The sequence below is a fragment of the Zonotrichia leucophrys genome, chromosome 1 (genome assembly GCF_028769735.1).
Source record: "Zonotrichia leucophrys gambelii isolate GWCS_2022_RI chromosome 1, RI_Zleu_2.0, whole genome shotgun sequence".
In the NCBI taxonomy this organism is placed as follows: Eukaryota; Metazoa; Chordata; class Aves; order Passeriformes; family Passerellidae; genus Zonotrichia; species Zonotrichia leucophrys.
Window position 1 is genome coordinate 65,523,340 of NC_088169.1, and position 18,997 is coordinate 65,542,336.

General features: G+C 38.2%; 1 protein-coding gene across 1 annotated transcript in view; it reads right to left on the minus strand.

Moving 5' to 3' along the window:
* Positions 1–18,997, minus strand: part of FREM2 (FRAS1 related extracellular matrix 2) — a 125,537-nt gene that overhangs the window by 58,362 nt on the left and 48,178 nt on the right. Inside the window, exon 3 of the mRNA XM_064715661.1 lies at positions 423–569. Within this exon, the coding sequence (XP_064571731.1) occupies positions 423–569 (147 nt within the window). The remainder of the gene's footprint in view (positions 1–422; positions 570–18,997) is intronic.

The following is an 18,997-nucleotide window of genomic DNA, read 5'->3' on the forward strand; positions in this document are numbered from 1 at the left end:
GCTGATCAGACCAGCGCCCAAGAGCCTTCCTGGAAAATGATACATGTTTATTGTTGTCTTTTCAATTGCTACAACTGTATTTTTCATTATAGGGGAAATAAGATCTGGACAGGAACTGTGAAATAAATAAACAGTGGTATCAATAAAATCAAAGAAAGGAGGACTATGGCTTAGGTTGTTTATTCAGAAATTATTTGCAGAAGACAAAAAAAATCATGAAAGAAGAAATTTCATTATTTAACTATAAAAATCATATGAATAGCATATAAAAGATACACTCTTTAATAAATAAACATATTCCTTTGAATTTAGTTTGTTTGTCATGAAACAGCAGCAACAGGATACAGTTGCATTGATATATTATATCAACTAACTGGGCAGCAATTTATAAAAGCAACTGATAAGGCTAGAATTGAACTTACTTATAAAAGAGGTTTCTCCCAGGTAACCTCTCCGTTTAAGAACAACATCAAGATACTTGGTGTCCTCATTTACTAAGTAATACTCCTTTTCTAAGGAGATCCATGCCCAGTTCAGGCGAAAATGCTGATTCTTCAGTTTATTGCCTCCTGCAAAACGAAATTAAAAAGATATAATTAAAACATTTCATTTTTGTTAAAGATTACTTTGTCTTTTGAGGTTAATGCAAAACCATTGTATCCTAGGTAAGATAAAACCCCAAAATTACCCTTGTATCCTGGGTAAGATATGTATCTATCTGGACATTACAATCCAAAGGTTTTAAAGATTTAAAATGAAGAAATTACAAGTAAAGAACTCAATCAGAACGTATTTGCTACATATAGGAGTAAATTTTTTCTTAGATGCATACAAACATAGTACACTAATTTTCTTATTTCTCAAGAGATAAGCATCAAGCATTCATTAAAATGTATTTGGGGTGCCTTCTGTATATCATCCTCATAGATGTGCTTTTTATTACTCTAGAATCCTGTAAATTCTATAGCAGTAATAAAATGAGCTGCTCAGCTCACTGATGGCAGATGCTCACTCAGCCACTGTCTTCTGGGAATGTTGGGCTGTGTGGGAGACTGTAGTCTGATTTCCTTCCCACAAGGTGCTGCTACAGAACAAGGTTTGCTCAGGTAACAGCTGTCTTAAATGTGCAAGAAATTTCCTTTAGAAATTAACAGTTCTGTACCCAAGCCAGTGAAAAAAGTGAACAGCAGAGAGATGTATCTAAGCATTTAAATTAATTCATGGCTTAATTTCTGGAGGAAGAGACAAATGAAGGTTGGTTTACCCCTTCCAGTTTCTTCCATTCTTGAAAATCGAGGCAGCCACTCCACATGCTCTCACTCTGCCTCTAAGATAAGCCACTGTGTTTCTCTACTGACCTGCCTACTAGAAAAACCAGGAACTAAAGTTGTGCAATGCCACATGGAGGCAAAGGTACTGCGTAAATGAAAGGAGGGAAATGGTTACTGGAGTATCTCCCTGCACTCCTCACCCTGCTCCTTTCTGCTCCTTTGATCTCTGTTGTTACTGACTAAGGGGAAGGCTGCAAACACACATATCAGAAACTAATGAGCACAGGAGAGAACCAGCAGCTACAGTGTTACAGCAGTGACTACAACAGCACTTACATTAGGTTAGCTGTATGTTATTCTTTCCATTGGTTTATGGGGACAAATGTAACAGAACACTTCTTGCTCTCTAATCCAGTCAGAAAAGCCATTTGTGTGCCACCCTTGAACACACTGCCTAATTTGACCATAATTTAACAGAAGGATAAAAGCTTCTGACAGATAAAAAGGATGGAAATTTACTGTCTTTTAGAGGAGAGAGAACCTATTTGTACCACTAGTGAGAAGAAATACTGCTGCACAAGCCTGCTACAAATGATAATGTCAGATATTTGAAACTGCCAAGGTAAAAGAAAATTTTCTAGCTGAGTTTGCATCCTTTTAAACAAAAGATATTCTAACCAGAGGATAGAAGCAAAAGAAAATCTGGCATAAATTTTTTTTCTTATCCAAAGAACTCAAGGTTAAATGTGCTGTGGACAAAGGCACATAATCTACGTATCGCATACAGGCCTCTTATGAATGAAATTTAGGAAGAAAAAAAGCACAAGACAGGCAATAAAAAAGATTTAGTATTGTCTTCATTCCACCTATTTCTTGCTTTCAGCTGTTTCGCTCAATTTTTTTTTTCAGAGAACAAATACCCGAACACACAAAAAAGTATATTTCTTACAGGGCTTATAGCAGGCCTCCATTTTTACAGACCTACTTCTGTCCCTGAAATATATCATGTTCACCTTTTAGAATGTGCAATACAAAACCCAGCTTTAAAATTTTAAGAAAAGAATCTAGTTATTTTAAACCTTTGAGTCTTCACTTTGTGCTTTTTTTCATGTTTAGAAGACATGTTTTCTTATTTATACAAACCATTTCACAGTCCACTGTCCCACAGAATAAAACCACTGTTCTTCTTATTATTAGCTACTACTACTACTACTACTGCTACTACTATTATTATTATTATTGCAGACCTCTAATAAAACAGAGCAGGAAGCATATGATACACCTTACCTTATTTCAGGTGTTCATTTTGGGGCTAGAAGTCCTAAACTGTCTTTATAGTCAAAACCAGGAAAGAGGCATTTTGTAAAGCTATAACCTAATTTAGGCATTTATTTTTGAATAAGATTGCCTTGAAATATGCAAAAATACATGCATCTTTCCTCAGTTGTGTTTAAAAACTCCTGTTGTGACCCTTTACATTGTAGACACTTTTATTACAGCCATTTAATGCTGGGTAAGATGAATTCCCCCCTGCCTGATCTGGATGAAACTGCTACAACATAGTAGAGCCAAGCGCCACACAAACATAACCCTGTGAAGAATATCAAGAGTATAGCTTTAGAAGTTATAAAATGTCATAAATAAAACAGCACATGCCACTTTGATTTGGTTCACTATTAAAACAAGTACCTGCCCTACAATAATATTCCATCAGCAGATGGCTTGTGCACTGCTCTGAAGCGCTGCCCTTGGGCACAGTCAGACTTTTAGCTGCTGGGCAAATAATTTTTAAGCTACTATACCAGTTTTGCTTTTATTCCTCTTCCAGACAAGTGCTAGCAGTACAAGTGAAGTCTGGAGAGGGAAGCCATTACTTTTAAAACTACAGAAAAGGAAGGAGGGCAGTCTTAGAACATGGTAAATTCAAAGGAACTTTGCATCCATGAGATGTGGTTGGCAAGATGCTGGAAAAGTGAGGCATGAAAACATGCTTCTTGAATTTTGCCAGAGATCAGAGTGCAGCAGTGCTAAATCAGAAGATGCTAGATGGGAGGTGGTGCAGGGAGATATTCAGGAGAAATGAGATGGCAAGAGTTGTAAGACACATTTAGAAACTTTGTAAGGTGCTGAAAGTAAGGATCTAGAGTAAGGTGAGACACAGAGCGACTTCATGACTGAGGCTTTGAGGACAAAACCCTCTGAAAAGGTTTGCCTGTATATGACAAGTCAAAGATAGACATAAGGTGGAACTGGTCTTTATAGAAATCCTGTCAGCAAATTGTTTGCCTACAGAAAACAGTGATGTATTATTTTTGCATAGGTCATCAAACAAGAAATTCCTAAAAAGACCAAGTCATCTGGAAAACCAGATCCAGTTACACAACATGAACACAAGATGAGGGGCAGGAGGACTTGGTCAGTCAGCTGTGTGAAGGGAAAGATATTTAAATTAATACTCCCATTCATCTTTCCAGCCGTGTTGCTCACATACCTTAAAGTTATAAATCCTTCATGAAAAAACACAAATTAGACTGTCAGAATTTTCTATCATGGTGCAAAGAGCTTAGAGAAGAAAAGAATCAGTTCCAGTTTTCTCCATAGATAATAGAACTATGTAAAGACAGTAGAAAAAATAATTCTAACATTAAATTGTGTACCTTGAGCACTGTTGACCTGAGGGGCCAAAAAAAAATGTCCATTCTGTAAGGAAAGTCTGATTGCAGTTTTGCTGTCCCTAGGAGCTACTCCAGACCCTAATTCATAAATAAAAGCAAATAACTGCACGTCAGCATTCGCTTATTGACACAGTAGAAATTGATGTATCTGGATGCAGATATTGACTTCCTTGCTGAGTATCTGTGGCATAAATCAGAGATGAATCAGCAAACATGTGCCTACCCTGCATACCCACAGCCACACAGACTCACTGTGTGCACAAGAAATGTCTGTACAAACACAGCTATCTGGGACCTGCACAGCTTCAAGGTACAATGTATCTGCTCTCTTTAGTCATTAGTAAAGGTTGCTTAATGGGAAAAACCCAACTTTCAAATTCCTCCAGGACAAAGAACATATATCAAAAACAAGAAGGAGTAGAAAGAGTTTTAACAAATTTGATTCTATGATCAAATGTTATTCCCTCTGCTATGACCATCAGAAAGGGTATATCCTGTAAAACTCTCCTAATTTCATGTGGAAATTGCAGAAGTGAAATGCCTAAGTTAACCCAGCACACAACACATGCCACTAGAAAGTTTTGAATTGACTTTAACAATGTGTAAGATAACCTAATGATATTACCTGATTAGAAAAGCTTTAAAATGTTTCACCTTTAGAAGTGTCTTTCAAGTATACTGAAACAGACCCCAATCACTATAACAACTTGCTGAACTCTGCACTCTCCTGCACTCTGCCACTGTAACTCAATATATTTGCAGAACATTTCAAAATGAACCCCCTAAACCAGCCCCAACTGATTAGGGACTAAAACAATGCTTTCTCTGAACTTCTCATGAGAAAACACACGCTTCCCAGCATTATGGACTTAGCTTGCCTGAAGTATAATTGCTGGTATCCAATGAACTGAAGACAGTTTCCATCTTTCAGTACTTTCTGTAACTCTTTTTTCTGTTTCATGTCTAACCCCAAGAAACAAGTTGGAAGGGCCACATTTGCTGGGGCTGAGAAAAAGCAAATGCCTGAAGCCACGAAGCAAAAGACATATCTGAAAAATATCATGTAGCTGCTTTGTTACAAGAGAGATGGGGAAATGAGAGACAAGACATGAATGTCAATGTTACCTAGTGCGTATTAAATTTGGATACTCATAAAATTCAACTAAGCATCACTAAGGGTGTCTCCAAGTGCAGTCTGGAGATTCATGCTGGGTTAATCCAAGGAATTCCCAGCTCAAGTCTATGTCCCATTCTTCTGCAGGAGATTAACTGGGTTCTGATTAAAAGGTTAACTTGATTTTCATTGACAAAAAATTGTGCAAGGAAATATCCACTGAAGTGGAAATATCCACTTCAGCTGAATAGTGTCATAGCTTTAAATTAATTTCATTATAAATCAATGCAGAAATTCAGAGAGCCAGAATACTCTATTGGCTGCACCGAGAAACTATGAGTTTTCAATGCAAAGAGCAAAGTGGATAAAGAGCAACCCAATGTGAATCACCAAAAAAGATGCTGGAGCACTGTGTGTGTTTGAAAGCCTCTATTCATAATAAATACTTAGTTTGTAACTGATTTCTAGGGAATCCAAAAGATCCACTTGTTGGTTTTGGATTCTGTGCTGTAAGCAACGGACTTGCCCTGCAGGATGACCACTGCTTCTGAGCAGAAAAGAACACAGAGAGAATAAATTCAGTATCTCCAGTGAGTAACCACTCCTGGCAAAACACAGTATGTTTTTGCTCAGGTTCCAGAGCACAAGAACATAATCAGCTGGCTCCTGTTCCACAAAAGGTAAAGACAAGAGATCTTTCCTAGACACAGAATTCATATCATCTAATGCCATCCTATAAAAGATGCATGTTTAATTAAACATAGCTGTCTAGGCACAAGGAATGAAAAGCAATACATCTTCAGGAACTGCAGGCACATCTTATTTGAACAGCTGGATCACCTTCTGGAAAGATTGACCCATTCCATTGAATGTAACAGGAGTGTGTTCAACCCACCAGTCTATATGGCTAACTAAAACACAGTTAAATCATCTTCTTTACAAAGGAGGGTCCTGAGAAAACTCAAAGACACAACTGGTCCTAACTGTAATATGGTAAACTTGTAAATTTAAACCTTTTAAAGGTAATCTTTGGAATATTTAAACATGGCAACAAAAAAAATTGATTTTGTTTAGAAAAACCGTTCTGCTACTATAAAGTTATTTCCATGCTGTCATTAAACTAATTAGTATTTTGTGTAGTCACTAACTAACTTTGCATGAGAAAATTAATTTAAATTGCCTTGTGAGTATTAACAGAGCAAACCCAAACATACCACTCAAGCTGTCATGTCTATCATTAAACAATGCCCACATTACCTAAAGCACAATACCTTTTTCCTAAAGATCCACACCCTGCACCTCCATCTGAGGGAAAAAAACACCACCTGGATTAGTTAAGGCTTCATACATGCATGGCCTGCAGCAACAAGTAAATTTATTAGATCTTTGACAACACATTTTTAAAATAAACTTAATAGTTTTCAGTCTCTGCTCACTAATTTGTTTTGTGGCGCCAGACAATTTTTCCCAAGAGGCTCTGGCTGAACTGAAGCAAGGTTCATTTCCTTGGCTCACAGAATAACGGGTTTAGCTCAACCATCTTAGCTACTGCCACTTAGGGGACTTCTCTTCTGGTTTATACCTTTGAAGTACACATGTATTATTAGCCCATAGGAAAATTACTCTCATTTAAAGCCTACTCAGGCAAAGTGTTAAATTTGAGGCTCATGGCACATCCTTAGCCCCAGTCAATTTATGAGGAGTAATAACAAAAAGTGCACTGCAGCCTCACAAATGCAAGACATTACAATAGAACAGGAGTCAGGAGAAATATAATCAAAATCAAAATGTTATCTCACTTCATATTATACTATTTTAAGAAATTCTTCTATTCTGGGAAAAGAATAGACCAATATTTCCTTCACTGGATTACATTTTCATTTAGAACCCACCGCTGCAAACTCCTACATACATGTCTAATATTTCAATGCTTACAAAATCATTCTCATGCTTAAAACCAGGGTGCATGAAAGGGTATCATCTGAAACTGAGACTTCTAATTTTTCACAATGAATTTTAAATTGGGTTTTTTTGTGTCAAACTGGCAAATTTCCCTTGAAGAAGTAATTGAACTTTTCAACCATTTTTTTTCCTAGCTGTTGAACACTGGCTTGGCAGAAAATTCCCCTCCATTTCAGATCACAATCCAAACTCATAAATCTCAAATTTTACAAACAGGAAGAGGAAGATGTATGCAAGAGGAAGTAAGAGGAAAATGTATGCAAGAGGAATTAAATAGGTTGTTATTATTTGCAAAACCTACTCTAAACAAGCTGGAATAGTGTTTCCATTTTTTCAGCTGGACTTCCTATAGCCCACTGAGCATGGACACAAAAAGCATTCTTTTAACTCTGTGTCAAAGTGATTGAACTGCTTTTTGATATTAAAAGTTTACTTCCAGAGACTTGCATTTTGGTTCCTTTCCTGTTCTGGCAATACAACAAATAAAATGCCTGCCAGATTGGAGGAGAACAAATGTCAGGCAGGTTCATTTATTTTTGAATTCAATTCAGAGTAATTGTACCAAGTAATCTCAAATATTTGACTTTTAATATTATTTGACCTGAGAAACTACTCCTTTGTGGTGCCCTTCGTCCTTTTAAAGCTATGTCAAACCTATAACCTTTTGCAAGTGATTTAGTCCTGCTCAGCAAGGGCAGATTAAAAAACGGAAAACATATAAAATTGTTGATATAAACAAGAACAGAAAAGGATTCCCTTTGAAGTCACTAACTTTAATTTGAGACAAGCCTTGCAGAGTAGTCAAAGATATTAGTTCTGCTGAGGAGAGAAATATTTTTGCAATAATGTGTTATTTTTTTATATCATGACAAAATTTTTAGCATTACTTGAAGTCTATCCTAAAGGGCAAAATTGTATATTCTTATGGCAGCAATTATAATATATTCCTGTATTATTTCATCTGAAATTCCTATGTTGTAGTCATAACATACATAGCAAGAAGGAAAAAAAAAAACCAAAAAACTGGAAGAAGCCAGAGATTCCTTAAAAGATTCATGCCAAGATGTCAAAAATCTGTTTAAATAATAAAAATAAGTGCAAAAAGTACTTCAGAAATGAACAGTAGAGTTGAGAGTCCAGAATAATATGAGCACTGTGAGTTTTCCAAGAGAGGAGCTCAACAGACATAAAGCAGAAGGGAAGAGAACAGAAGTGACTGTGAAATTATGAAAACTCAATCTTGATAGTAAGTTGCTTCCAACAGATCATTTCTTTCTCCTTTTTCTCTGCGTGAAATCTTCACTTACACTTTGGGATAAGTTGTAACTAAATTAAAATCAGCAGTAGAAAAATTGTATCTTTACCATCAAATTTGTATTTATTATGCAACAAACTTTAACAGCTTACTTATATAAGGCTCACATTTTATTTGGCTTGAAAAGAGATTACTGTTTAAGCTATTTAAGTTGTTTTGGCATTCCTCAAACTTCTGAAAAATCTTTAATGAAGATTTCCACCACTGCTCTCCAACATGCATTGGGAAATTAAAATCCTTCAGGCCTTTCCCAAAGGTCAGGGCAGCAATATTTTTTCTCAAGTCAAGTCAAGTCTGGCTCCCACCAAATCTGCTGATCTGCTGGCTATCACATACAAGCAGGTGAAGGCCTGGGTATCTCTGGTCTCAAGTTTACATTTTTTGCCTTAGAGTTTGTACAGAAAGCTGCAGAGGTGCAATCACAGCAGATTGAGCTTGCCAGCCAGCACAAATGTTTATTGCTTTTAAAGAAAGCCATCTCCCACCCTTTCCTGAAAGGGAGCTGCATAGCACTCACCTGTTGGGACACGACCTCAGCCTCCCGCATGTCCCCTGCTGTAGCTGCTGAGGTTGCTGAGACACAAACATGAGCTGCAGCGCCATGGGGGGCACTTGGGGAGTCGCTGGGAAAACTCTTGCCTGCAGCAATCTGAGCAAAGCTGATGACACAGGGCTGAGCTGTCATCACCTACCTCCTCCTTTTGGCTGGGGGTGTTAAACTTGTTATTTTAAATTGATTTCATGGCTGCTCAAAATATTAATTTTCTTTCCCCCACTAAATGTGACAGTGCCCTTGCTACCTGTTAGGATTTCTGATTCTTGTAGGATGTAACAACATGCTAGTGACTGAGGCTCATGGAAGCCCATTCCAGGAATGCCACAGAAGCCCCATGGACCATAGGGCCATGAAGAATAGAGGATACAGTAGAGGATGGAGAACAGAGAAGAGGTGAGAAGATGACAAAGCTCACTGGTTGCTCAGTGAGATTAATAGGACATTTCAGATAGAATCAGCCTCTCCAGCTGCTTAAGTATAGATGGTTACAGAAACCCTTCTAGTCACTGATTGCCATAGAGCTACCTGTGAAAGCCTCTACCTGGATAGCTTTTGAGGATACTTCTTTCTCTTCTTACCCTAATTCTAGAAGAAAATGGATGCCTTAATTAGCAGGATTGATTAATGAGAGGTACATAAGAGGGGCATAATTTACACTCACAGGATTTTTTATCTGTTTTATAGGATCAAATAGGTGTGGATACAAATTAACAGCAGAAAATGAAATGGCAAATGTATTAATCTTCTGACAACTGTGTAATATATGGGAGTGTCATCACTCTCTAAAACTGTGTCATGGATTGCTGGTTCTCTGTTTGACATCTCCAGAAAGATGCACATTTCAGCCCATCCACAAAAACTGAGTGACCAGTTGGTCAGTTTGAAAGCAATACACTGCTCATCCTCCTGTGCAAAACAATCAATGCCACGCATTCTAAAGAAAAAAATGGCAGTGAGTCCTTAGTTAGAGACAGATCTGAAAAGTCATGTGCTCCATAATAAAGTTTCAATCATTCTAACATATGCTCATGTAACTTTACTCATGCCCGCACCTTTGCTAAATCAGATCCTTGACTGGTTTCTCTGTCAGAGAAATTTTCCTGCTTTAACTCTACTGGTCAGTCCTATCTTGCTACTAGGAAGGGTGAGCTCTAGCCTTAAGCTTTCCAAAGAAGTACCTGCTATTTTTTTGCCTATTTAAAAAAAAATCACTTGTCTAGGTCACTTTCTCATCCCCTTTCAAAGCGGACAAATACTACTAACATTATTTATAAGGTTGCATTGGGTGTGGCTGAGATGGAGTTCATTTTCCCCACAGCAGCTCTCACAGTGGTGTGCTTTGCACTGGTGTTGATAACAAGTGATTTTTGGGTCCTGTCGAGCAGTGCTGGCACAGTATCAGAACTGTCTCTCCAACTTTCCACCACCCTTCAGCTGGCTGGGGATGGCAAGATCTTGGCAGGGGGCACAAATAGGACAGCTAATCCAAACTGACCAAAGGGATATTCTCACTAATCTCCACCTCCAAAAGTAGGGGCTTCTTGCCTTTGTCTCCACTTCCTACTGTGGAACATTCCAAAACACTTCATCTGTTGAACAGATGAAAAGAGACTTTTTTGACCAAATGGAACAAAATATTTGAAACCAGATGAGCTTTATGAGCTTTTAGGTCCTTTAAACCCAAAATCATTCTGTGATTCTAAAATTGAGTGCCGCAATCAAAAGGAGGCCTCACAATAAGTTGTTTTTACACACTTTAACTCAAATATCTCAAGAGAACATATTGAGATATTGAAACATTTTTGTCCAAACATATTTCTAATCCTTTGGACATGATTCTTACCTCATATTAATAAATCAATGTATCTTTTAGATTTCTTAGCTGCTGAGACACAAGTAATACCTCTGTTCTTCACCTCTTCACATACTCCCTGAGTAATTTCTTGAGAGGACAATGAAGGTAATACCGTCTAACATAACCATGGGAAAGCACTTTCTGGTTAATGAGCAACTTTCAGGATAAGTTTGATAAAGGTCCTTATGTTAAAGAACACTGGAGCGAAAAGCAAAAAGAAATGTGTGTGCACTGTCTCAAAAACTACTCGTTCAATGCAGACACATTTGCTCTAGTATGTGCTTACATGAAGAGCCCTAGCTTGTAGTTCCTTTATTGAGCAGGTATTTCAATCTACAGTAACCAAGATACCTTAACATGCTTTTGCACATGAACATGGGGGTAAGACACAGGATGTGCATCCTGTTAGAGCCACACAAACAAGCTCTAGTTGAGTAGGTACCTCTTCATGGCACAAAGGATAGTGCCACATGACTCAGCCCTGCCAGAGGCAAAGCTTTACCAGATGGATGCTCTGCTGAGCCCCCTCAACCCTGCTGATTCCTGAGATAGTTCATTAAGCTCTGTCTTGAGGAGCTCACCAAGGGACTATGTTGCTCCACAGACAGAAAAGGTTTAGTTTTGGCTAGAAGGAAATAAATAAGGGTAGATTTGATCTTGGGTTCTCTCAATGCTTTGTGACAGTGAACTCTATAGGTTGTTGGACTCACTTGTCTCTCTCTTTCCTACTCGTGTGGCCACAGTAACCATTTGCTCCCCAGTCTGTCATCACATGCCCTTCTTGGGGTAAATAGAGTAGCTGCTTACATAGGCATACAATCCAGGCCAAATCTTCCAACCTTTTTTCTTATGCCTTCCTTTAACATTACTCAACAGCTACAGATGTGCCAGGCATATGTGCCAGACAAATTTCACAGCCAGCTTTCACACCAGTGTCCTCACAGGGCACTGCTTTCTCTGAGACACATTTTGATAAGCAGAACACTTATTTAAATCTACTGGAGAACAGGCTGGCAAACCTCATGGCCTGAAAGTGGGCCCGGAATTTCATTCAGACTATGATTAAACATTTTCTTCCTAAGAGACCTTGAGAATGAGATTTGGATATACACTCTATGGGAAAGCTATAACCTTTTGGGTTAACTCTTTGGTCACTTAGCAAGTATGCAACAAGATCTGAACAAAAAAAATGTTATGCAGAATTGCATGGAAGCTCAAAATAAAAGCATATTTATGATTTGAACTACCTGTAAGTATACTTACTCGCATATATATAATGACGAAAATATTCCAGATTAACAGTGGAAATCTGAGTATATCCCAGTAAGGTTATATGTCTATTTCAACTTTAAAAAGTTGAAAGAAGTACATGAGTTCTCTTCTTGTATCATGCAGTAATGAGCAAAGCTGGTTTTATATCTAAATTTCTGCTCACACCAAATCAAATTTGATGATTAAATAACACTGTCACTTAGTGTTCCTGCACACCCACTGGTTGCAAAATAAAGAAAAAAACAAAAACAAAGCAAAACCAAAAAAACTCACAAATCCATATTATTACAAATAGTGCAAAACTTACTATGAATCATTCCTGTGAATTCCTGAATGCCCTCTGCAATCTACTACTTAATATTTTGTACAATTTTTCTTGTCTATGGTTGACACACAAGTGAACTCCTATATATACAGACAAAAGTCAGCAGTAACCAAGTATTGTGTGGCATTTTGTAAAATCTTTCAAAGAATCATAATGTAGCATGATGGAAAGACAACTAAGTCTGATATGATGCAGCAGATTGCTGCAGATCTGCTTGAGGCAGGAAGGCTGTGCAGGGGAATTGGCAAGGCTCAATCAATGCGCTAAGGCCAATGGTGTGAGATTCAACAAGGTCAAGTTCCAGGTCTTGCACCTGGGTCACAACAGCCCCAAGTAGCACTACAGGCTGGGGGCAGAGTAGCTGGAAAGTGACCCACAGAAAATGACCTGGGGGTGCTGGTCAGCAGCAGCTGAACGTGAGCCAGAATGTGCCCAGGTGGCCAAGAAGGCCAATGGCATCCTGGCCTGGATCAGCAATGTGGCAAGCAGGACCAGGGCAGGGATTGTGCCCCTGTACTCAGCACTGGTGAGGGCACACCTCAAATCCCACGTCAAATTCTGGGCCCCTCACTACAGGAGAGACACTGAGGTGCTGCTGCATGTCCAGAGAAGGGCAACGGGGCTGGGGAAGGGTCTAGAGAATAAATCATATAAGGAGTGGTTGAGGGAGTGCTTAGCCTGAAAAAGAGGAGGCTGAGGGGTGATCTCATCACTCTCTAAAACTGCTTGAAAGGAGGTTATAGCAAGGTGGGGGCTGGTCTCGTCTTTCAAGCAGTAGTGACAAAACAAGAGGAAATGGCCTCAAACTGTACCAAGGAAAGTTCAGGTATGACAATAGGAAATTTTTTTTTAATGAAAGAATGATCAGGTACAGGTTGTCTGAGGTGCTGGTGGAGTCACCATCCCTAGAAGTGTTCAAGGAATGACTGGACATGGAACCTAGCTGATATGGTGATGTTCAGTCAACAGTTAGATTCTATAATTTTGGAGGTCCTTTCCAACCTTAATGATTCTGTGATTTTACAGTTCTATATTTGAGTCAATAGATAAAACATTCTGACACTTAGTAGTCAAGAAATCGGCCTTATTTGGGTCAATAGCAGAACAGCAAAAACTTTCATTACTTTCCCATGAAAACTAAATAGTGTGTCAAGCAAATAGCTTAGAGTGCTTAGAGTTCTTTAGACCTTTCAACAAGGGATAAATCTCTTGACTGTAGTAAGTATAATATTTATATGTTCTAACCTATGCCAGAATATCATTATTAATAAGGGAAAAGAAAAATTATGAACATGCATGTTTTAGAGAATATTATTTCCACAATTCCCTCCATTCCTAGAATTTCAGCACTGTACTGCAAACACCAGCAGTGAACTCAAGGCCAACATTTATTTCTATGGCTTGACTCTGCCCAATAGCCAGTGTGAAGTGCAATCATCACCAAACAATGCAGTATGAAGATTAATTTATAAGCTAACATGAGTTAACAGTATGAGTTAACACCAATGTATTTGTGTGGAATATGGAGAATATAATCAATGCTAAAGAATTTTACACCTGATTTGCTCAAATTATTGACATCACATTTTTTGACCATGGAGATTTACATTTTTCATATAAGTTTTTTGAAGAATCTAAATTTCTTTCCAGCAGCTATTTATCCTATATTTTAAGAGAATACGTACATTTCAATTGATGAAATTAAGCCAGATTTCTTTGTACATAGTTAGATTAATTAAAAAAAAATTGAGATACACTACTTTCATGGAATACTCTTTAATATGTTCCTACACTGCAAGTCTCTTTCTTTCTCTTTCTCTCTGTAAATATATGATTTTCAACATAATTATATATGGATACATAAGTTCCTATAGATACATACACACAGACCTATGCAAGAATGAGCTCTGTTAAACTCCAGTGAATACAGTATCTTCACTCTGTATTCAAAGTCAGTCTCATTCTGCAGCTCAGTTGAAGCAAACAAAGCAACAATTGCTCATTAAGATAAAGACCTGGTAAACAGTTTTTGTGCTTCTCTGCCATCACAGAACCCATAGTAGCTGCTTACCAGTGATATTCACTTCTTACCACCAACATAAATGGGAATAAATGTGCTCACAGCACCACATCCATAAAACTTTACCGTTTTTTAAAAGCTGAATTTATGCATTGGGATTTCTTTTTCAACTTACAGAAAATTTGAGTCTTCATTAATCTCCGGAAGAACCTGTGTAACAGGGTGAGGATTAATTATTTTTGGCTGTTTAAAATAAATCAGTAACATGGATAATAATATCACAGTTATGGATAGTAATAGTATTTTGCTGGATGAAGTGAAATAAAATATCCTGCAGATCTCCAGAGTAATTTTTCTCATATTAATGGTTCCATTCTACCTGACTCACACTCCATTCCCTGTAAAAAACAATTCCAAGAACAATTCTTCATGAGCCTAGTCCAGGACTGCAGCAGACTCCCAATAGAACACACAAGAGAAATCAGTTCATACATTTTCCCACAACACATAACTAAAACTTCACATTCTGTCAGTAAAGTAAGACTTAGCAGTGCGTTCTGAAGAGAAAAATTCATTCTGTGAAAACAGCATGGTAATGTCAGGCATTCTCTCCTACCTTCAATACTGCAGCTTAAGTTGATATAACTCACTGACCTTTCTTCTCCCACTAGTCAGACTTTGACCTGCAGTCCATTGAGCCTTTGGCCTGGACACTACACTGGCTGTGGACACTGCTGGTTCCACTGAGCCTGACTCACTAGAAACACCCCAGTAAGTAAAGACACTGACAAAAAAAAAAAAAAACAACAAAAAAAACCCACCAAAAAAACCCCAAAAAAACAAAACCAAAAAAACCGCAAAACAAACAAAAAAAAGTGATGGCTATCCTGAGCAGATATGTAGCTCACAGTTATAACCACAACCCAAATCCTTGCCCTTTTAGGAATGCTCCAGGCTGTAGGCCTGTTGGTTCTAGTAACTTCAGTTCCTTCACTGCTCCTGCCAGCAGCAGCTGGAAGTCTTTGTCCACTTTCTCTCCAGAACTCTCTATGCAGAGAGACATTCTTGCATTGAATTACACTCATGCTATGTTAGATGGGTTTTTTGAAAAGCATTTATTGAGATTTGTTTCACCTAACTTTGGATGAGGCGATGTCTGCATCCTAACAGTTATCCTAAGCATCCTTTATATCCAGGGAAGACTAGTGGATTTGAATCCTACTGTTTAAAGATAGGCATTCAGGGTCATTTGAGACCCTTTAAGGTATCTGAGACATCTGCAGACAGCTGGCAAATATAATAAATGACTAACAGGAAACCCATGCCCTTCAGCAGGGCTGGACACAGGTCAGGCAGGTCGGCTGGAGCCCTTACAGTACACTTGGTGCTATGCTGAGGGAATTGAAACATGCCCAACAGTGCCTGGAGAGCAATTCAGCTCATCATAAAGAAGACACTTGCATTAGCTGAATAGTTTTGTAATTCCAAATTGTACAATCTAGTCATTCACAGACCACAGTGGGACCTTTGACAACTAGACACATTCAGTCACCTGAATTTAGTCATCTAACTTCACCTGTCTTCAATCTAGCACAAATTAGATTGTGCTTAAACACTTTAAAACTTTCCTCAGAGAGGGAAGTAAGCAGACGGAAAATTAACGTTACATGGCCTCTGACTCTACTACTAAAAGGGAAATTTGCAAGCCCTACTGAGTAAATCTCTCTTTCAGTACAAGTTGATTTGTACTGAACATTAATCCATAAATAAGTAACGCCCTACCTCTTGGCACCATATCTTTCAGATTAATGTGTGGATGTTTGCCTGCATCAAAAGCAGTTTGAAACAACAGGCAAACAGGGTGGGTCAGGAACACGTCTCAGAGCAGGACAAGTTCTGAGGGAGGCAGTATTCATTCAAGTGCTGGTCTCAGATTGGGTTAAACTGACTGAAAATGCATCCCTGAGCCAAAGCTTCCTGGATGCACTTAGCAAATGCAGACTAAGCTCTGCCTAAGAAATCCAGGACTCCCTGTTCCCCCACAGGCTCTCTCTCAGTCCCAGCTCCTGCTCTGTTTCCCCCCTGGAGCTGGCACAAGTGTTTGCACGGCCATTTAAGGAACTGCTCCAGGGAAATGATCTCTAGTAGAACTAAATGCGGAAAGCAACAGTTTAATTTTAATCTGGGTGTTTCCCCTGACCCAGAGTTCACGGCACAAGAGTAACAGGGCTTGTGCCAGGATAAGGGAGGCATTGGCACAGTGATAAATACCGGGGGTGGAGAGAAAGTGGGACTGCTGTGCTTGGCAGCAGTGCTTCTCTGATGCTGGAAGCAAGGCCTCATGCTGACATTCCTTGCTGGTATAAATCAGTGTGTTAGAATGTAAATCTGGCCCTTAACCTGAAAAGCCAGTTTTCCATGTTATTTCCACTACAAAACCACTTCATCCCTATGTCTGATTCCTAACAGAGAGTGAAACCAAGCAACACATGCTTTGATGGTGACACAAATCGCATCACTTTTAACAATAAGAAAATGATTCCTGATAAAAGGCAGGAGTTGTTGTGGCAACCATTTAAAGAGGTCCTAAAGGCTCCTGCCTTACAATGCCTCCCAAGGTTATTCCTACAGATAACCAGGCTTTCTCTTAAAGCCCATTTCCATCAGACCCACAGGCAGGACACAAATCTGACTGAAGAACAGAGTTTTCTGAAATATTGCAAATTGTTCCTTTGATCATTTTTAAGGCACTACCTTGCATCTAACTGCCCACCAGCCACACCTTTTAAAGGTAAGAAGTCACTCCACAAAATGAAGATTTGATGTCCCAACAGAAAAAAACACACATAAAAAAATCTAATTCTCTACAAAAATCAATTCTCTTAAACTTGTGCTTTATATACACACTGACGGATACCTAAAACATGTACCTAAACACACAAACATGCAGCTTATAAGGCACCCACCGGAATGAATTCTAAAGTGAATGTATAATTTAAAAAAGAAACTAAAAGGACAGAAGCCTGGTTTGTTTGACTCACTTTTACTAACATGTTAAATATGAAAATCTAGGTAAGTATAAGAAAATTCAAAAAATACTTTGTTTTCACAGACTTCATTATCTTGAGAACTGTAGTAATTTCTGAATCTATCCATAATTGTATCCTATTTACTAAACCATTCAACATCTTGAGCTCACAAGAGAACAAAGGAGAATGAATACCGGTCTCATCTGAAAAAAAGATCTCTGTAATATTTCCCCTTTCAGCAATGCTTCAGTTGAGTGCCCCTTCTCTATATACCATATGTACATGAAAACTGGAGAGGGAGTTCTTACAAGGGCATGTAGTGACAGACAAGGGGGAATGGCTTTAAACTGTAAAACAGTGGGCTTAAATTTGACATCAGGAAGAAATTCTTTATCACGAGGGTGGTGAGACTGGCACAGGTTGCTCAGAGAAGCTGCGGATGCCCCATCCCTGGAAGTGGTCAAGGCTATGGCAGAGGGGGTTGGAACCAGGTGACCTTTGGGGTCCCTTCCTACCCAAATCATTCTACAATTCTGAGATTCTATGACACTAGCCCTGCAAAAACACAAGTGACCCTTTCCAGTATAGCACTCCTATGCATATTAAAGTATTTATACAGGTAAGTTATGTGAATGATGGACCCAGAAACAGATATTTGCTGGAAAATCCTTTTTTCCATTCCTTTTTTCACTTTTTTTTATATTAGAGAATAAACAGATCTGCCTGACTGTGATAGATACCAGGGCAGAAACAGAGAAGAAAATGCACTGAGAGCAGGATGAATCTGAACAATGTGCTCTTTAGTTTTCTTCGTTCCTCTTGTTTGTGTTACAGTAAATGTAACTAAGACACACGCAAAATAAATTTCACATTAACCTCCTTAACAATTAAACTCTCATAATTTCATGTTTGTTCTAATTAGTTTTAAATGCACAGATGTTTTGACAGTATCTGACAGTGCATGCAAGAGAATCACCATATTCTCTAGCACAAAAATCATGGAGAGTATGGAAAGAATCTCATATCTGATTCAATGGCACTGTTTTTAGGTTAATCTGAGCCTACAACAAAGCAAGGCTTGCTTCCTGTTTGGTACCATTAGGAGAATAAGAATCCATCTTTAAAACATGTACAATCCACACACAAAAAGTGGTGGCAATCATTCCAGACACATAGAAAATAGGTCCATGAATGAAAAAAACCAGCAATAAAATCTGAAGGAAAAAGGGCACCATCATGACATTTCTGTACCTTATTGTAAGACACATAATGATAAACACCAAGACCAACTGGCTCTATTATATTATTATCTCACTGACTGTTTAGATGCAAAAACTTTATCGGATATTTATCAGTTTCTCTAATTGCTAATTATAGATAAAAGCTACAAATCTGCAGAGTAGCTTCCTGCAGAGTACCATTTTTGCTTTTCTTTCATACATAGCTATTCTGTATTTTTATATACAAGAAACCCTGTGAAGTATTTTCTGGCTTATACTGAAAAATCCAAATATTAAACACAACAAAACAAAACATTTTCCTTTTTAAGTAAGTAGAATTTTAAGGCAAATCAGTTACTATGTTTTTTTATCTATATATTTCT